This window comes from Silurus aristotelis (genome assembly GCF_946808225.1).
Source record: "Silurus aristotelis genome assembly, chromosome: 12".
NCBI classification, from domain to species: domain Eukaryota; kingdom Metazoa; phylum Chordata; class Actinopteri; order Siluriformes; family Siluridae; genus Silurus; species Silurus aristotelis.
The window spans coordinates 3,197,713-3,217,712 of NC_139585.1; the positions used below are offsets into that span (position 1 = coordinate 3,197,713).

A 20,000-nucleotide genomic window follows, 5' to 3' on the forward strand; every position below is an offset into this window, starting at 1 on the left:
ATTGCATCTCATAGCTTCCCTACAGCTACCAATTTAGTTATATCTGGTCTGGTCCAACACGCTTGAATTGATAGATGCCTTTTAAAGTAAAAAGGGAAATTGATTTTCCAAATGAAGTGTGGATGCAATATTTCTTTAAAACAGGGGTCTCCAACCTTTTTACATCACACAAATCACCTTATCCAGAGAAACGTACATTTTATACAGCTGAGCAGGTAAATGGTTAAGGACTTTTGCCCCCTCAGAGGCAGCTGTGCTGGTGGGATTCGAACTCGCAACCTTTCAATCAGAAGTCCAACTTCTTAATCACTGAGCTCTTGACTAATAATAATAGTAAATTCTGGATGTTCATTCGGAAAAAAGGGTTCATTATCTCAGTTACAATGATCTCACTGATACAGCAGAGCAATTGAAGGCTAGCTGAAGGGTCTGAAGGGCAGGGGCAGCTTGGTGGGGGTGGGATTTGAACTCATTACCCACTGATCAGAAGTCCAACATCTTATCTGTTGAACATTCCTTCATTAAAATGCATTGCGGTGCATTTGTTTTGGAGTGAATGTTAACACGTTTAACAGAGAAAACACACAGTTCAGAAACGGAAAAATCATAAAATCCCTAAAACAAAAAGAGGATAATGAAGTAAGTAAGATTTTAATAATGAACACTGCATGCTGGTTTCATCTGTACATAAAGCTCGAACGCTTCCAAACAACTGCAAGTGCTTTTCAGGAGAAATGAATCATCCTTAACACGACACATGCGGTCTTTAAGTGTGCGTGTTGAGCTGTTTCAGCATCTGCCAGCTCTGGAAACAAAAGACACCATAATAAAAGGGGAAAAAAGTACAATAGAACAAAACCCCTTAAACCGTGATGGTTCATTTGACTGAATAGTCGGTGACAGGGACAGTTACTTTTGCTTGCTTATGAATAATACGCCATCGAGCAGTAAATACAGTCATAAAAATGAAATATATTACGACTCGGACTTCAAACGCTGCTTACGAGTGCGGTTCTTCTTGTGAGACGTCTGTAGAAACGCTCTGTATAAAAATCTGGGACATTGTTCCGATCTAAACATCCACTCTCAAGCAAACAACATTCAAATGTAGTGGAGAGTCAAAAAAAACGTTGCAGACGGCTGGGAGACGAAGCGTTTTATAAAACTTGACCTAAAGTATTGAGACACACGACTTTTCCACCCTTGACCAACATCGAGGGTGTGAAGTCTGTGTAAAGTCAGTGTTGAGGCAGTGTTGAGTATGTGCAAAGTCAGTGTTAAATCTCTGTAAAGTCAGTTTTAGGGGGAGTGTTGGGTCTGTGTAAAATCAGTGTTGGGTCTGTGTAAAGTCTGTTTTGAGGCAGTGTTGAGTCTGTAAAATCTGTGTAAAGTCAGTGTTGAGTCTGTGTAAAGTCAGTGTTGAGGCATTAGAGTCTGTGTATAGTCTGTGTAAAGTCAGTGTTAAGTCACTGTAAAGTTAGTTTTGGGACAGTGTTGGGTCTGTGTAAAATCTGTGTAAAGTCAGTGTTGAGTCTGTGTAAAGTCAGTGTTGAGGCATTGTAGAGTCTGTGTATAGTCTGTGTAAAGTCAGTGTTGAGTCTGTGTAAAGTTAGTGTTGAGGCAGTGTTTAGTCTGTGTAAAGTCAGTGTTGAGGCATTGTAGAGTCTGTGTATAGTCTGTGTAAAGTCAGTGTTGAGTCTGTGTAAAGTCAGTGTTAAGGCATTGTAGAGTCTGTGTATAGTCTGTGTAAAGTCAGTGTTGAGTCTTTGTAAAGTTAGTATTGGGGCAGTGTTTAGTCTGTGTAAAGACAGTGTTGAGGCATGTTAGAGTCTGTGTATAGTCTGTGTAAAGTCAGTGTTGAGGCAGCATTTAGTCTGTGTAAAGGCAGTGTTTAGTCTGTGTAAAGACAGTGTTGAGGCATGGTAGAGTCTGTGTATAGTCTGTGTAAAGTCAGTGTTGAGGCAGCGTTTAGTCTGTGTAAAGGCAGTGTTGAGGCAGTGTTTAGTCTGTGTAAAGGCAGTTTTGAGGCATTGTAGAGTCTGTGTAAAGTCAGTGTTGAGGCAGCGTTTAGTCTGTGTAAAGTCAGTGTTGAGGCATTGTAGAGTCTGTGTAAAACCTGCATTGACGCAGTGTTGAGTCTGTATTAAGGCAGCGTTGATTCAATATTGAGTCAGTTTTAAATCAGCATTGAGAAAGTGTTAAATAAGTATCGAGGAAGTGTTGAGTCAGTGTTGAATAAGGCAGTAAGGCAGACCTACCTGGGATGTGGAAATGCTTTGGTGCAGCCACATATGTTGAGCTTGGAGATTTGCCATCAGAGTAGGTGGAGAGACTTGGGGTACTACGGCCACTTTCGCTACCTCCAGGGGGGGGAGGTGAGGGTAGATAAACACACAGTAGGGGTGGGGGTGGCAGGGGGGATAAACACAGAGAGGAAAGAGTAGAGTTAAATTGTGTCACTTCTCCAACCATCAGCCGCATTCAGGAAATGATTACTGAACGCTGTACAAAATAAATAAAATAAAAACAGAAAACAATGATCTGCAAGTTTCAAAACCCCATATTTTTATTCACTATAGCACATAAACATATATGTTGAGACTGCACCATTTTAAGAAAAAGAAAAAAAACAGTCATTTTGAATTTAATGTTCAAAACACGTCTTAAAAGGGTTGGGACGGGGCAACAAAGGGCTGGAAAAGAAAGTGTTACTAAAAAGAAACAGCTGGAGGAACATTCAACAACTAATGAGGTTAATTGGCAATATGACAGTACAAAAGATTTATCTCAGAGAGGCAGGGTCTCTCAGAAGATGGGTGGCAGTTCACCAATTTGCAAGAAACTATGGAATTTCAAATCTTAATGTTCCTCCACATCAAAAATAAGTCATTTGACTTTGAATAACTAATCATCTAAGTACAGTATTGTTCAAAATAATAGCAGTACAATGTGACTAACCAGAATAATCGAGGTTTTTAGTATATTTTTTATTGCTACGTGGCAAACAAGTTACCAGTTGGTGCAGTAGATTCTCAGAAAACAAACAAGACCCAGCGTTCATGATATGCACGCTCGTAAGGTTGTGCAATTGGGCAATTAGTTGAAAGGGGTGTGTTCAAAAAAATAGCAGTGTATGCCGTTGACTGTACAAACTCAAAACTATTTTGAACAAACATTTTTGTTTCTAGGATTTAGCAATCCTGTGAATCACTAAACTAATATTTAGTTGTATGACCACAGTTTTTTAAAACTGCTTCACATCTGTGTGGCATGAAGTCAACCAACTTGTGGCACCTCTCAGCTGTTATTCCACTCCATGATTCTTTAACAACATTCCACAATTCATTTACATTTCTTGGTTTTGCTTCAGAAACAGCATTTTTGATATCACCCCACAAGTTCTCGATTGGATTAAGGTCCAGGGATTGGGCTGGCCACATTAATTTTGTTGGTTTGAAACCAAGACTTTGCTCGTTTACTAGTGTGTTTGGGGTCATTGTCTTGTTGAAACAACCATTTCAAGGGCATGTCCTCTTTAGCATAAGGCAACATGACCTCTTCAAGTATTTTGACATATGCAAACTGATCCATGATCCCTGGTATGCGATAAATAGGCCCAACACCATGGTGGGAGAAACATGCCCATATCATGATGCTTACACCACCATGCTTTACTGTCTTTACTGTGTACTGTGGCTTGAATTCAGAGTTTGGGGGTCGTCTCACAAACTGTCTGTGGCCCTTGGACCCAAAAAGAACAATTTTACTCTCATCAGTCCACAAAATGTTCCTCCATTTCTCTTTAGGCCAGTTGATGTGTTCTTTGGCAAATTGTAACCTCTTCTGCACATGCCTTTTTTTTAACAGAGGGACTTTGCGGGGGATTCTTGAAAATAGATTAGCTTCACACAGACGTCTTCTAACTGTCACAGTACTTACAGGTAACTCCAGACTGTCTTTGATCATCCTGGAGCTGAACATTGGCTGAGCCTTTGCCATTCTGGTTATTCTTCAATCCATTTTAATGGTTGTCTTCCGTTTTCTTCCACGTCTCTCTGGTTTTGCTCTCTATTTTAAAGCATTGGAGATCATTTTAGCTGAACAGCCTATAATTTTTTTGCACTTCTTTATAGGTTTTTCCCTCTCCAATCAACTTTTTAATCAAAGTACGCTGTTCTTCTGAACAAATGTCTTGAACGGCCCATTTTCCTCAGGCTTTCAAATGCATGTTCAACAAGTGCTGGCTTCATCCTTAAATAGGGGCCACCTGATTCCCACCTGTTTTTTCACAAAATTGATGACCTCAGTGATTGAATGCCACACTGCTATTTTTTTTAAACACACCCCTTTTAACTAATTGCCCAATTGCACAGCCTTACGAGCGTGCATATCATGAATGCTGGGTCTTGTTTGTTTTCTGAGAATCTACTGCACCAACTGGTAACTTGTTTGCCACATAGCAATAAAATATATTAAAAACCTGGATTATTCTGGTTAGTCACATTGTACTGCTATTATTTTGAACAATACTGTACATAATACCATCATTACAAAAATCTGGATGAATCTCTCTGTGCAAGAGGCAAGGGTGAAATTCAATATTTGAAGCCTGTGATCTTCCGGCCCACAAGCAACACTGGATTAAAATCAGGCAAATCAAAAATTTTAATATTGGAAACCACAGACACCACGTCCTCCGGACTAAAGAGGAGAGGGACCACCTGGAGTTCTTCAGTGCTCACTTCAAAAGCTTGCATCTCTGATCACATAGGGATGCATTATTACTGTTTTTTTCTTTAAAATAATACATTTCTTTATTTTAAACATTTGGTGTTTTTTTGTGTTCTATTGTAAATAAAATATGGCTATATGAGATTTGCAAATCATTGCATTCTGTTTTTATTTACATTTATCTCATTTTTTAATTTTATTGGGGTTGTATATATTTTTTCTACTCAGCTACGCCTTTAGCCACAAAGAATGACCTAGCTAGCTACATGTTTCTTAGAGTTATTAGCAGCCTAGATTATGAGGTGATCAGAGAGGAAGAAAGGAAGCAGTTTTAATAAACACCAGAAAAAAGGAGAGGGAGAAAAAAAGAGAAAGAAAGAGGAGAGAGAGAGCGAGCAGTAGATATACAGTACTATTTGTGAAAATGTAGCGGTTTTGGCTCACTCATTTATTCACACACACATTTTATACAAAGTACACAGCACTAATACGTACGTCTGCACGCCACACAAACACATGCACAACACAGAGAATGCAGTCAGAAAAAAGTCTGGCTGATTTCACTGAGAAGCTCCTGCACATATATGGAGAAGTTACACTCCAGAGATACTGGAGTTCAACATGAGGAACAAAAAGTAAGGAAGAACATTTTTTTCTTGTGTTATATAAATCCGTAAGCCCATGATTACAGTAAGAGAAAGAGGTAAAACGTTTTAAACATACACGGTGCAGCCAAAAGTATTGGGACCCGACTTATCTAGCTATATGTTGGAGGCACACAGTTGTATAGAACGTATGTGGACGTGGATCTCCTGTTATAAAGGTATAAACCCTACAGAACATGAATAAATGTGAACGCTGACTGGCCTCCTCACCTCACCTACACCAGGACCTGGCTTTACTAACACCCTTGTGTCTGATTTTCACACAAATCTCCAAAATCTAGTGGAACATATAACAGGAGAAGACTATAACAGCCAATAGGGTGAGAATAGAACTACAAAACTGAACTACATAAGAAAAAAAAACTCACTTCACACACTTCAATTTTGCTCAATTTGCTGTAGTTAATCTCAGAATCAAGCCAAGGGGGCCAGGCCCCCAAATTATCTTTCATTTATTCAACAGCCTTTAATCTTCCCCAAAAACATCATTATACCCATCGAGTGGCTGAGAGTCTTGAATAATCCTTTTCCAGATGTGTAGACAGCTGATCGCATGCTGTGCCACATTCAACAAACCAGATAACAACACTGACTGGCACCAAGTCTCACGAGCCAGGACATCTAATTACAGAACAGAGATCAGAGATTAGACAAAACCGGTCAGTCAATGACAAAACCAACAACACACACACACACACACACACACACACACACACACTCACACAAGCACATCAAGTGCAGACCAACAACACGTCTATCCAGCAAGCAGAATGTTTAGTCCTGGATATGACACATGTTTAATGTTCCAGATCATTCTGTCCAGGGCAGTCGCTATATTACTCACAATATACTGTTTAAATACACACACACACACACACACACACACACACACACACACACACACACACACACACACACACACACACACTTGTCTCATGCACAAGAGAAGAAAAGATAAAAAAAAAAAAAGAGAACATAGAAAAGAGGAAAATTGAAAAAAAAAAAAGTGAAGAAAAAACAAAGATAAGAAGAGATAAGAGTAAAAATTAGTAGTACAGAGAAAAGAAGGGAAGAATAAAGAAGAGAAAATAGAAGAGAAGAAAGTAGATAAAGGAAGAGAAGAGAAAAGAAGAGAAAAGAAAAGAAAAGAAAAGAAAAGAAGTAAAAAGAAAAGAGAAAAGAGGAAAAGAGAAGAACAGAAAATAAAATAAAAAAGAAGATACATGAAATGAAAAGAAGAGTAGAGAAGAAAAAAAGAAAAGAGAAGAGAAAAGAAGAGAAGAGAAGAGAAGAGAAGAGAAGAGTAAAGAAGAGAAGAGAAGAGAAGAGAAGAGAAGAGAAGAGAAGAGAAGAGAAGAGAAGAGAAGAGAAGAGAAGAGAAGAGAAGAGAAGAGAAAGGACCTAGCTTCATGCAACACCACGGTACATAAAAACAGATGCAGATCTGCCAACCCGCCCTGAAGAGGAATAATGAGTTTAAAAAAGAGCTTTTATTACTCATCAGAGAAAATAAAACACTGTCAACAGGGAAAATAAGAAAGCAAGAAATGCGAGATGTGTTTTGAGAGCACAGTGTTAATGTGAAATAGATCAAAGGGGGAGGAGCTTCCAGGGAAGTCTTGTTTAATGTCGGAGAGTGCGAAAAAACACACCGACAATTGTTTCAGATTGATGCTCCAACATTTATTGCTATCATAATTTGACGTTCAAACGTGTAATTACGAAGATTAAAAACAGGTTCAGGTTGGCAGGTCTGGAGACACGAAGCGGACGGTCCACGGGGTGAACCTTGGGGAACACCTACAGCACTGGATCACACTGAGGAGACACTGAAAAATCTGTGGTTTTACCGTAAAGAGGCAAATCGAGACGCAGGCCTGTCCTAGGTTCAGTTTCAGAGACTGGTTGTGTCTCAATTCCTGTTCAGGGAAGGCGGGGTGAAGGACAAGGGAGTGGTTTTATATCTTAGTGTGTGTATTTTAGTTTGTATTAAAATCCCCAAAAGAGATGATACAGAGAAGTGATATTTCACACATATTAGTGTTTAGCAGTGAGATTGTGTACAAGTCCATGCACAGCGGCGTGAAGTTAGTCATTTTTGTGTTTGTTTGTTTTTGCGAGCATGAGAGGCAGTGTACCTCTGAAGTACGGGATGTAGTTGTGCTGCTGGAGCATGGCCAGGGTGGTGGGGTTCAGGGAAAGAGTCTGTGGGGTATTTCTACTACCACTGCTGTAGTACAGGGGCAGAGAAGACGAGTCTCTGGGACTACACGGGCCCGAATATCGACCCACGGGGTACACGGGCAACGAGTTGGAATTCCTGGGTTGTGGGGAGTAACTAGGGGTCTTGTATTGGTCTTGACAAGGAGTCCAACATGGGGCAAAAAAAAGGAGGACAAACCAGGTCAGGAATTACCACATGTGGGAAGAAGAAAATCAGGCAAAATGATGTTTGTGGGCTACGTTCACATCGACGCAATGAAGTGACCTAATTTTACATTTAAATTTTTTAAGAAATGAACAAAATTGTAAAATGAGGAAGAAGAAAACACTGAACTGAAAACTAGGGGGCAAAACCCAGTCTGCCCCTGCCTTTGATCTACTCCAGGGCATTTTCCAGATGCACTAATCCAGAGTGAAGTTGATTTTTAAACAACTTGTTTAAGATCCCAGGAGTTGCAGCTTTTTGGTGCTGGGATTGGAACTCACAACCTTCCAAACTATGAATTTCCGATGCAAAGTACAACTATAGCGAGAACTGCATCCAGAAAACTTCTCAACATTCAAGAAGTGTTCAGTTTAATACTTTTAACACTACACTGTATTGCCAAAGGTTTGTGGACACCTGATCATAAGATTGCTATGTGTTTTATGTACATTGTGTACCACACTGAGTTTGTATTAGCTCTAATAATCAGTTCCACTCTTCTGGGAAGATGTTGCACTAGATTTTGTGGAGATTCACTCAGCCACGAGGGTGTTAGTAAAGTCAGGTGCTGATGGAGGTAAGGTGAGGAGACCTGGGGTGCAGTAAGTTTTTACATTTATCCCAAATGTGTTCCACAGGGTTCAATAGCTCTTTAGCAGGAGATCTTTCAGTCCAACCCATGTAAAGCATATCTTCATGGAGCTTGAACAGGATTGGGCGTCCGATTTTTAACTGAAGGTAAAATTTCATGCTGCGTCCAAAGACGTCCTCAAACTTTGTTGTTACAATTTGGATAAGGACCAAATATGGAATTAAACTACAATGAATGGACATTTGGTGCCATGCAGATGTGGACGGGTTCCTCTCAAGGTTTCTTCCTCTACCGTCTCAGGGAGTTTTTTCCTTGTCATAGTCATTAGAGATAAACTTAAAAAAACTGATTTATATATTAAAATATTTGACACTTAGGAAACGTCAGGTGTCCTAATACTTTGGCTAAATAGTGAATGTAGTTTATCGAATCTCTCGGATTTAATTATCGCTTTGCCACATCATTATTGTTATGGAGAAATCATTGATGGTTTGGTATTTGGGAAGATAAATGTATAGAAGTCGTATGTGAAACTAAAAGCAAAGCTCAGGGAGAAATCAGCATGGCCACGATACCAACGGAAAAAAAAAAAACAGTTGAATAAATAAACGAGTCACATAGGTGAAGTGTTTTGTGTGTTTTATATCAGAATACATTCACAACAACTTTATTCACACTTCCCCCTATTAATATCAACACCTCAGTAAACATGAGCAGAAAATGCCTTAAAAAATTTTCTGTGTTGTTTAACATTTTGCTCTTTTGTTTCAAAAATATACAATGCTCTTATGGAACTCAAACACAACCCTTTAGTCAGTCAGTCAGTCAGTCAGTCAGTCAGTCAGTCAGTCTGTCTGTCTGTCTGTCTGTCTGTCTGTCTGTCTGTCTATCTATCTATCTATCTATCGTCTGTCAGTCTGTCTGTCTGTCGGTCTGTCATTTAGTTTGTCATTTAGTCTGTCTGTCTGTCTGTCTGTCTGTCTGTCTGTCTGTCTGTCTGTCTGTCTGTCTGTCTGTCTGTCTGTCTGTCTGTCTGTCTGTCAACCCTTTAATCTATCTATCTATCTATCTATCTATCTATCTATCTATCTATCTATCTATCTATCTATCTATCTATCTATCTATCTATCTATCTATCTATCTATCTATCTGTCATCGTCTGTCTGTCTGTCATTTAGTCTCTCTGTCTGTCTGTCTGTCATTTAGTTTGTCATTTAGTCTGTCTGTCTGTCTGTCTGTCTGTCACTTAGTCTATCTATCTATCTATCTATCTATCTATCTATCTATCTATCTATCTATCTATCTATCTATCTATCTATCTATCTATCTATCTATCTATCTATCTATCTATCTATCTATCTATCTGCCTGTCCTTCTGCTTGTCTGTCTGTCTGTCTGTCTGTCTGTCTGTCTGTCTGTCTGTCTGTCTGTCTGTCTGTCTGTCTGTCTGTCTGTCTATCTACCTATTTGTCTGTCTGTCTGTCATTTAGTCTTTCTCTCTGTCTGTCTGTCTGTCTGTCTGTCTGTCTGTCTGTCTGTCTGTCTGTCTGTCTGTCTGTCTGTCTGTCTGTCTGTCATTTAGTTTGTCATTTAGTCTCTGTCTGTCTGTCTGTCTGTCTGTCTGTCTGTCTGTCTGTCTGTCTGTCTGTCTATCTATCTATCTATCTATCTATCTATCTATCTATCTGTCATCGTCTGTCTGTCTGTCATTTAGTCTGTCTGTCTGTCTGTCTGTCTGTCTGTCACTTAGTCTATCTATCTATCTATCTATCTATCTATCTATCTATCTATCTATCTATCTATCTATCTATCTATCTATCTATCTATCATTGTCTGTCTGTCTGTCTGTCTGTCATTTAGTCTATCTATCTATCTATCTATCTATCTATCTATCTATCTATCTATCTATCTATCTATCTATCTATCTATCTATCTATCTATCTATCTATCTATCTATCATCGTCTGTCTGTCTGTCTGTCTGTCTGTCTGTCTGTCTGTCATTTAGTCTATCTATCTATCTATCTATCTATCTATCTATCTATCTATCTATCTATCTATCTATCTATCTATCTATCTATCTATCTATCTATCTATCGTCTGTCTGTCTGTCTGTCTGTCTGTCTGTCTGTCTGTCTGTCTGTCTGTCTGTCTGTCTGTCTGTCTATCATAAGCTTTCAGTTGTATTTATTGTGTACAAATACAAATTTAAAAGAACAATAGAACACACAACTGCAAACACAATACAGTATCATAAAAATAAAAAATAAACTATATTAAATATACTGTCTGTGTGCCACAAATATTGGCACCCTGATGACTTTAAATATATTTAAAGTAGATTCCCAATGATAATGTACAGTTTTTAGTGTAACCGAGTGACTAGAAACAGGAAACAACACCTTTTTTTTTTTACAGGGGAATAAATAGGAGGTAACACACAGGCCAAATGCTTTCAGTCACTCATCAGTGACACTGCCAATAATTATGCATATATATTTATGAGATGTGTTTGATATCCATGAGAGCAGGGTATGTTTGTGAATTTTTCTAACAATTCAGACAATTTTTCACAGCCTTCTTTTGTTACTTTTCACCAAGAGTGCTAATATTAATATATTCACTATAAACTGTATTTCTGATGATGTGAGTAAAGAATAAAGATGAACCTTGTCTGCTGTAGGTTTGAGGCGAGCGGGACGGTGTGTAGCGACCGTATCCGCCCAATGAGCTGTTAGAGCTGGGGCTCGAGGGTCGTCTATGACGGGGGGATTTTTCCCCATCGCCCTAAAAAAATAAAATAAATATATTAAAAATATAAAAATATATAGAAAGGTGAATACTGTAACACTGTATAAAAAAAAAAGAAATACGCTAACATTTCACAGGACTTCATAATCTTACACAACATCTAAACACATATAAGGACGATAATGATGTGAGAAACTGCAGGAACTTTCTCATACTTTGATAACAAACTAAAAGTTTGAGAGCATTTGGTGACCGACTCAAAAACTTGCCAAAGTTGAACAGAATGAATCCATCAATGTGGCAGAATCATGAATGACCAGCAGGGGGCAGAGGAACGTCCTTAGCACACAGCCATGATTCAACAGTGATCAAGCACTAATAGCCATATACATTTTTTTTAACAATATTTGTTCTTTTTAAAACTGTTACCACACAATTTAAAGCACAGAATTGTGCAGAATGTCTTGAGTGCAGCAACATGAAACTTTCGCTTTCCATGATCAATATAATATTTGTGAGCTGGAATAAATGCCCAAACAGCTCAATCTCTGTGTGCTTTTTGTAGATTGTTACAATATAATAACTCTGGAATGATTACAATACTGCAAATACAATACACAAAACAATACACATGATGCAGCCTCTCTAGGAGCACAGAGCCATGGCGAGACAACACAGTGTTATGTTAGAGTTCTCCTGTGCTGTATGGAAGCCGTACTGTACCTCTGTTGGAGTCGGAGTGAGGAACTGCGGGGACTGTGGATGGAGAAAGAGCAGGGGAGTAAGATGAGGTTATACAGCAGGACTCATGGTGTTATAATGATATTATCATGTATTCGGCTAAAAATGTCAGCTGATTAGATTTTAATATCAGCTGCTGATATTCGTGATATTCCTGTCTGTCTGTCTGTCTGTCTGTCTGTCTGTCTGTCTGTCTGTCTATCTGTCTATCTATCTATCTATCTATCTATCTATCTATCTATCTATCTATCTATCTATCTGCCTGTCCTTCTGCTTGTCTGTCTGTCTGTCTGTCTGTCTGTCTGTCTGTCTGTCTGTCTGTCTGTCTGTCTGTCTGTCTGTCTGTCTGTCTGTCTATCTACCTATTTGTCTGGTTGTCTGTCTGAAAAATTGTCTGTGTTTAACATTTTGCTCTTTTGTTTAAAAAGTTGACAAAATGTTCTTATGGCACGCAAACTCCAAACACAACACAACTATCTGTCTATCCTTTAGTCTGTCTGTCTGTCTGTCGGTCTGTCTGTCTAATAGTCTTTCTGTCGTATTTGTTGTGTACACAGTATCTCAGCGCTGCTTCTACACGATACAAAATACAGAAAGAGGATGATTAGGGTGAAGAAGAGGAAAAGAAGAAGAGGGTCTGATGGTGTGGTGTGGATTTTATCGGTTATCTGGGATCTAAAGATGTCGTTTTCATCACCTAGTCAGAATCTGCAGTGAGCAGTGAACTCCATGTACTGAAATGTTACGATTTTCAGGATCAAATGTATTGTATCAAACAGAGAGAGAGAGAGAGAGAGAGAGAGAGAGAGAGAGAGAGAGAGAGAGAGAGAGAGAGAGAGAGAGAGAGAGAGAGAATAAAGAAAAGCATAAAGCTTTATTTTAAAGTCAACATGCTTTCTGCTAAGCCCCACCCCTTTTCCCTCCTGATGTCCACCTGAATAAGAAAGGGAAATATGTTCTCAATAACCTTTAAATAATAAAAATTCATACTTAAAAACATATATTCTTTTTTCCGGCAGGTTGTTATTATTCCCATAGATGTTATTATTTTCTTTTTCTGATTCTGTGTGTGTGCTTATGATGTGTGTGTACCTCTGCATAGGTCCTGTCCTCAGTCGGATAGCTGACATAAGGTGAGTACGAGAGCATGTCGGGTCTGTCGATGTTATAGATGGCCTTTATCTTTGGAAGTGCTGCAAGGTCTTTATAATCCAGGAACTCATCACCCAGCTTTGCCTGAAGACATCACATCATCACATTATACATACTGGAGTAAAGAAAAAATGCTCCAACTCTTTGCTGCCACCCAGTGGCTACCAGGCTGAACTGTTTTTTTCAAATATACACAAAATCGCCAAAAGTTTGTCAACTATGAAATTGGTATAATTTTTCAACATCTAATTTCCCATTTATTCCCTATTTCCTCTTATAATAAGCTTCACTTTTCCAGGAAGATGTTTCACTAGATTTATGTGGAGATTCAAATGTACAATTGTGTGCCTTCAGCTTTGTGGAAACAATTTGGAAAAGAACCGAATACGGCTGGAGAGGTCAGGGGTCGCAGTACTTTTGGCCACATATAGTGCAATATATATTTATATAGAAGTGTTGCATACATAGATAACTCTGCTTGGAGATCCGGATGCACTGGAGGCAGGGACGGAGGTGATGCTCTCAGAGGAAGTCCTGGTCACCTAGAGAGAGAGAGAGAGAGAGAGAGAGAGAGAGAGAGAGAGAGAGAGAGAGAGAGAGAGAGAGAGAGAGAGAGAGAGAGAGAGAGAGAGAGAGAGAGAGAGAGAGAGAGAGAGAGAGAGAGAGAGAGAGAGAGAGAGAGAGAGAGAGAGAGAGAGAGAGAGAGAGAGAGAGAGAGAGAGAGAGAGAGAGAGAGAGAGTTAGTGTCACTAAACTGTTTCTCTCAGCACCACTGCTGCTACGTGAATATGGTGTATCATAACACTACGTTGACCTGAGAGTCACATAGAATACAGATTAACATGGCAGAGGTAGAGCTGCATCTTCCTGCACACAGAACAGGAAAAGAACATCTGTTTTTTTTTTTTATTTCATATTTGTCCTTTTATTGCACTACAAAGGCGTGTGTGTATCATATTTCTATTTCAGTGAATTGCATTGTGTTTATTCGATTCAAAATCGGACTGTATCGTGATAGCGGTGAAGCGTATCGTATCACATCAGTAGTATGCAATACATATACATATACATTTATATTACCTGCCAACTGAAACTGTTCATGATTGTGAGAGACCGTAATGTGAAGTCTCTCTCACACACACACACACACACACACACACACACACACACACACACAATGAACATCATACACTACTAGCACATTAGTAATGCATTAAAGGCACCGCTTTGCACCACTTCACTGTAAAATACACAACAGCCCGAGTGCACTGAGAGCCGTGAGTCCCTAATCACACAATCATAACCAGGACAGGGGGGGGCGAGGTCAGGGGTAAGGGGGGGAGGGGTGAGGTCAGGGGCAGGGATGGATGATAGGGGCAAGGGCAGGGCAAAAGCACAACAGGTGCCCAGCAGCTCCGACTGGCACTCAGACAGCTACAGAGATGTGCAGTGAAGCTGGAAGCAGGTCTGGAGGTCAAAACCCATGCAGGGGTAGATGAGGTGCATGTCACAAACCTGCTCAGGTACACTCAGAATCCTGTCATTGAGCTGTATCCGCACATGTTTCTGCAGGAAGAGGGGGCGGGGTTACAAGACAACGGGATCACAGCTCTACTAGCACGTCAGGACGTTAGGTAGGTCGGTTCTCGTGACCGGGAACGCTGAAGCCCTGGCTTGGCTCACCGACGTGAAAATTCACACTTACGTTCCGAGAAACAAAATAAGTATGGTTGGTTTAGGTGAGAGAAGAGGAGGGTAGATCTTACCTTACTCTTCTCCTCCATACGAGCCGCCTGTCTGCAGACTGGGTGCCAAATGGAAGAACCTGAACGTGACCACAGTAAAAAGTCATACTCAATTCTGATTGGCTGATGGATGCTCAGAGGCGGAGTCATCGAATTTAATTTATTTTTTTGTTTACATTATTATGATTACTCATTATTCAAATTCATACATAAATATTCATAACTACAAGCAAAAATAAAACAAATAAACAAAATAACAAATAAACAAACGGTAAATAAATATATAATTATTGATTTCTCTGGTGTGTATAAGAGAAAGAGAAAGACTATGTGTGTGTGTGTGTGTGTGTGTTTATGTGATTGTATGAGTATGTGAGTTTGTGTAAATGTGTGTGTTTGTATGTGTGAATGTGTGTATATGTTAGAGAGTGTGTGTGTGTGTGTGTATATACAGTATTAGTATTTGTGTGTATGTGTATGAAAGAGTGGGTGTTTGTATGTGAGAAAGTGTGTGAATGTTAGAGTGTGTGTGTGTGTACGGTATGTGTGTGTGTGTGTGTGTGTGTGTGTGTGTGTGTGTGTGTGTGTGTGTGTGTCTGTGTGTGTGTGAGAATGTTTTGTATTAGTTTGTGTGTAATAGTGTGTGTGTGTGTGTGTGTGTGTGTATGTGTATGAGTGTGTGTGTGTGTGTGTGTGTGTGTGTGTGTACACAGTATGAGTGTTTGTGCGTTTGTATGTGTATGAGCGTGTGTGTGTATGTGTGTGTTTATATGAGTTTGTGTGTAATAGTGTGTGTGTGTGTGTGTGTGTGTGTGTGTGTGTGTGTGTGTGTGTGTGTGTGTGTGTGTGTGTGTGTGTGTGAGTGTATGTGTTTGTATGAGTTTGTGTGTAATAGTGTGTGTGTGTGTGTGTGTGTGTGTGTGTGTGTGTGTGTGTTTATATGAGTGTGTGTAATAGTGTGTGTGTGTGTGTGTGTGTTACCTTGCAGGTACATCTCCTCCCCTTCTCCAAACATCTGTTCACAGCGTACACATCTGGCACAGGCGGGATGGTACTGTTTGTCTCCAGCCTGCAGCACACACAGCTCAGAGTGAGCAATCAAACACTGCAGTCACGCTTCTGTTTCATCTCCATGACCCCAGTTCTGGATTGTTCTAGCAGTGAGAAACGTCACAGCCATACCAACATCACCATCACCTCTCTCTCTCTCTCTCTCTCTCTCTCTCTCTCTCTCTCTCTCTCTCTCTCTCTATCTATCTATCTATCTATCTATCTATCTATCTATCTATCTATCTATCTATCTATCTATCTATCTATCTATCTATCGATCAGCTCCCTGTCTTTATTACTTCTTTCTTTCTCACCATCACCTGTCATTAAAGAAAGAAAGAAAAAAAGAAAGACTGTAGGAGAGACAGGATGTAAGACAGACAGACAGACAGACAGACAGACAGACAGACAGACAGAAAAAGAGAGTGGGAGAGACAGGACAAAAGAAAGAGAGTGGGAGAGACAGGATGTAAGACAGACAGACAGACAGACAGAGAAAGAGAGTGGGAGAGACAGGATGTAAGACAGACAGACAGACAGACAGACAGACAGACAGACAGACAGACAGACAGAGAAAGAGAGTGGGAGAGACAGGACAAAAGAAAGAGAGAGGGAGAGACAGGATGTAAGACAGACAGACAGACAGACAGACAGACAGACAGACAGACAGACAGACAGACAGACAGACAGACAGACAGACAGAGAAAAAGAGTGGGAGAGACAGGACAAAAGAAAGAGAGAGGGAGAGACAGGATGTAAGACAGACAGACAGACAGACAGACAGACAGACAGACAGACAGACAGACAGACAGACAGACAGACAGACAGAGAAAAAGAGTGGGAGAGACAGGACAAAAGAAATACAGACAGACAGAGAAAGAGAGTGCTCTATAGTAAGTAGTATCTATAGTAACACGAATGTACACTCATCAACACGTACAGATCATTAAGTGAATCTATTTATTCTGCTGCAGTGTGTTTAAGGAGGTCGGATGCAGCAGCAATAAACAGGTGCTTTTGGAAATATTTTTGGGCGGAAAAAAAAAACTTTTTAAAAATATTTTATACATTTTCACAAGAAGAAATGCACACGATGTAAACAACTTATTATAATTACGTACCAAAGATGTTTTTTGTTCAATCACAAACATGCCATTGAGAGTGTAATAAATGATAACACAAGGGCAGCTGTGTGTCACGTGTTTCACGTGACCTCTCAGTGTTCAGAGCCACAAACACAACCCTACCGAACAGTTCATTATCAGTGTTTATGAAGGACATTAGGATCCGTTTCCTCATACAAATCCAAGTAAATAATACATGACCTTTAGAGTGTATTATACTACAATAAACATTGTTTTATCTTTATTGTATTTTTATTTATTTTAATTGAAGGATAAATGATTTTCAATCATAATTAGTAAACAATTATGTTAATTATTAATATTATTTTTTTAACTTGTCACATTTCTTCAGACCCCGATCTTCAGGGGCAGCCATGTTACAGCACTCCTGAAGCACAGAGGATTAAGGGCCTTGCTCAGGGGCCCGAGGGTGGCAGCTTGGCGATCCTGAGGCTTGAACCTCTGACCATCCAATCAGAAACCCAAAGCCTTAACAAGTGAGATCTCCACATTTTATAGTGAACAAACACAATTTAATTACAATTAAAACATTTATAGGATGATATATACAGTATAATTTCTTATTTACTGTTCATTAATTTTTTACAAACATTAAATTTATTGTTCTGCTTTTAAAAGTGAAAGAAACACAAATTCTTTCCTTTTCTAACAGTAATGGTATTCATACAGTGTTTCTGAATGGACTGAATGACTTGTGCTCCAGTGCCCTAAGCCACGCCCACAGGGGGAATATAGTGTACCAGTGTGTACCAGTGTAAAGCAGACTGAATCATAGCCTTTCTGAGAAACACACACACACACACACACACACACACAGACACACACAGACACACACAGACACACACAGACACACACAGACACACACAGACACACACAGACACACACACACACACACACACACACACACACACACACACACACACATACACACACACACTCGCCCCTGCCATGACCCATCTATAGCTCCATTTATCTCTGCAGCTACGTGGTGTACGATCACAGACAGAATGACATCATCTCTCCGTACCTCCAGCACTTTCCCTGTGATGTATTTCTTGCAGCTTTCACACTGGATGCCGAACATGGCGTGGTAGTCCATCTCACAGTATGGAATTCCATCCCTGTACACACACACACACACACACACACACACACACACACACACACACAGACACACAGACACACACAGGTTCCTGTTTAAGGTATAATATGCCATATATCAAACATCATGCTTAAGTCATCAAACATCTAGTTTTCATCTTAAGAATAAAAGTCATATCATATTAGTAACTTTTCATCATTTAAAAAAAATAAAAATACATTTGCCAGGTGGGATCAAAGGTTCAAGTGATAATAATTGCAAGTACGATTGGTAATTCGTTTGGAAGAAAATGGGATTGGTCAGAGTTCCTTCGGGATTGCGAGTGGGATTGGACGGAATTGCTTCAGGAGAATAAGTGGAATTAGTCAGAAAAGCTAGGAGTGGGTGGGATTGGTCAGAATTTATTCAGAATAGCATGGGATTGGTCAGAATTCCTTTAGGAAAACATGATTGGTCAGAATCTCTTCAAGAGGGATTGAGATAGGTCAAATCTCAGGACCGGGCAGGACTAGAGAGCATCCCTTCAGGAGCAGGTATGACTAGACAGAATTGCTACAAGAGCAAGCAGGATTAGTTATAATTCCTTTAGGAGTGGTTTGGACTAGTCAGAATACCTTCAGAATTGACTGGGATTGGTGAGAATTCCTTTAAGAGCAAGTAAGATTGGTCAACATTTCTTCCGGAGCTCCGGAGGATTGGACAGAATTCATTCAATAGTGGGGATGGTTTGATCAGAAATAGTTGGGATTAATCAGAATGATTTAAATAGTAGGTGGGATTAGACATAATTCCTTTAAAAGCAGGTGGGCTTGGACATAACTTCATTAATAGCAGGTGGGATTGGACATACAGTACAGACCAAAAGTTTGGACACACCTTCTCATTCAAAGAGTTTTCTTTATTTTCATGACTATGAAAATTGTAGATTCACACTGAAGGCATCAAAACTATGAATGAACACATGTGGAATTATATATGGAATTAAATACATAACAAAAAAGTGTGAAACAACTGAAAAATGTCATATTGTAGGTTCTTTAAAGTCGCCACCTTTTGCTTTGATTACTGCTTTGCACACTCTTGGCATTCTCTTGATGGCTACTTTGAAGAACCTACAATATGACATTTTTTCAGTTCACTTTTTTGTTATGTATATAATTCCATATTTAATTCCACATGTGTTCATTCATAGTTTTGATGCCTTCAGTGTGAATCTACAATTTTCATAGTCATGAAAATAAAGAAAACTCTTTGAATGAGAAGGCGTGTCCAAACTTTTGGTCTGTACTGTATATATATATATATAAACTTTTGGTCTGTACTGTAGTTCCTTTAAAAGCAGGTGGGATTGGACATCATTTTTGTAAAAGTAGGTGGGAATGTAACATATTGCATTGTAACACATTTAAACACACACACACACACACACACACACACACACTGACTTGCTGATGTACTCGGCATTGAGCACTTTGTTGCACACTTTGCACTTGAAGCAGCCCAGGTGCCAGTGTTTCTCCAGCGCCACCAGCGACTGCTCGTTCTTGAACTCCTTCCCACAGCCACAGCAATCTGCACAGACAGAACACACACACACACACACACACACACACACACACACACACACACACACACACACACACACACACACACACACATGTCTGAAATACAGGACACCACAATCAGGACCAACTTCTGCTTCATCACAAACTACCTACAATTAGTGCATTTATAAAACTCAGCAGGTTCAGGGGTCGGGGTCTTTCTCAAGGGCGTCTTGTTGGTGCTGGGACTTGAATTCATGACCTTCTGGTCAGCAGTTTAACACCTCAAACCACTATAAAGAGCAATTTTACACATTATTTGAGAGAGCGCTTGGGACACGGTCCAGGCTGATGAT

At 39.7% G+C, this 20,000-nt stretch overlaps 1 protein-coding gene across 12 annotated transcripts in view; it reads right to left on the bottom strand.

Annotated features, from left to right (window-relative positions):
- Positions 1-20,000, bottom strand: part of ablim2 (actin binding LIM protein family, member 2) — a 77,754-nt gene that overhangs the window by 11,934 nt on the left and 45,820 nt on the right. For 4 of the 12 annotated variants that reach the window (XM_083557474.1, XM_083557470.1, XM_083557477.1 and 1 more), the window contains exons 5-15: positions 19,546-19,672; positions 18,026-18,119; positions 15,785-15,872; positions 14,825-14,883; positions 14,574-14,624; positions 13,523-13,600; positions 12,999-13,142; positions 11,889-11,921; positions 11,084-11,201; positions 7,535-7,753; positions 2,259-2,360 (exon numbers count right to left, since the gene is read on the bottom strand). In XM_083557474.1, the coding sequence (XP_083413600.1) occupies positions 2,259-2,360; positions 7,535-7,753; positions 11,084-11,201; positions 11,889-11,921; positions 12,999-13,142; positions 13,523-13,600; positions 14,574-14,624; positions 14,825-14,883; positions 15,785-15,872; positions 18,026-18,119; positions 19,546-19,672 (1,113 nt within the window). Of the gene's footprint in view, positions 1-2,258; positions 2,361-7,246; positions 7,316-7,534; positions 7,754-11,083; positions 11,202-11,888; positions 11,922-12,998; positions 13,143-13,522; positions 13,601-14,573; positions 14,625-14,824; positions 14,884-15,784; positions 15,873-18,025; positions 18,120-19,545; positions 19,673-20,000 lie in introns of all 12 variants that reach the window. The other 8 variants (XM_083557475.1, XM_083557476.1, XM_083557471.1 and 5 more) reach the window with 6 other exon arrangements.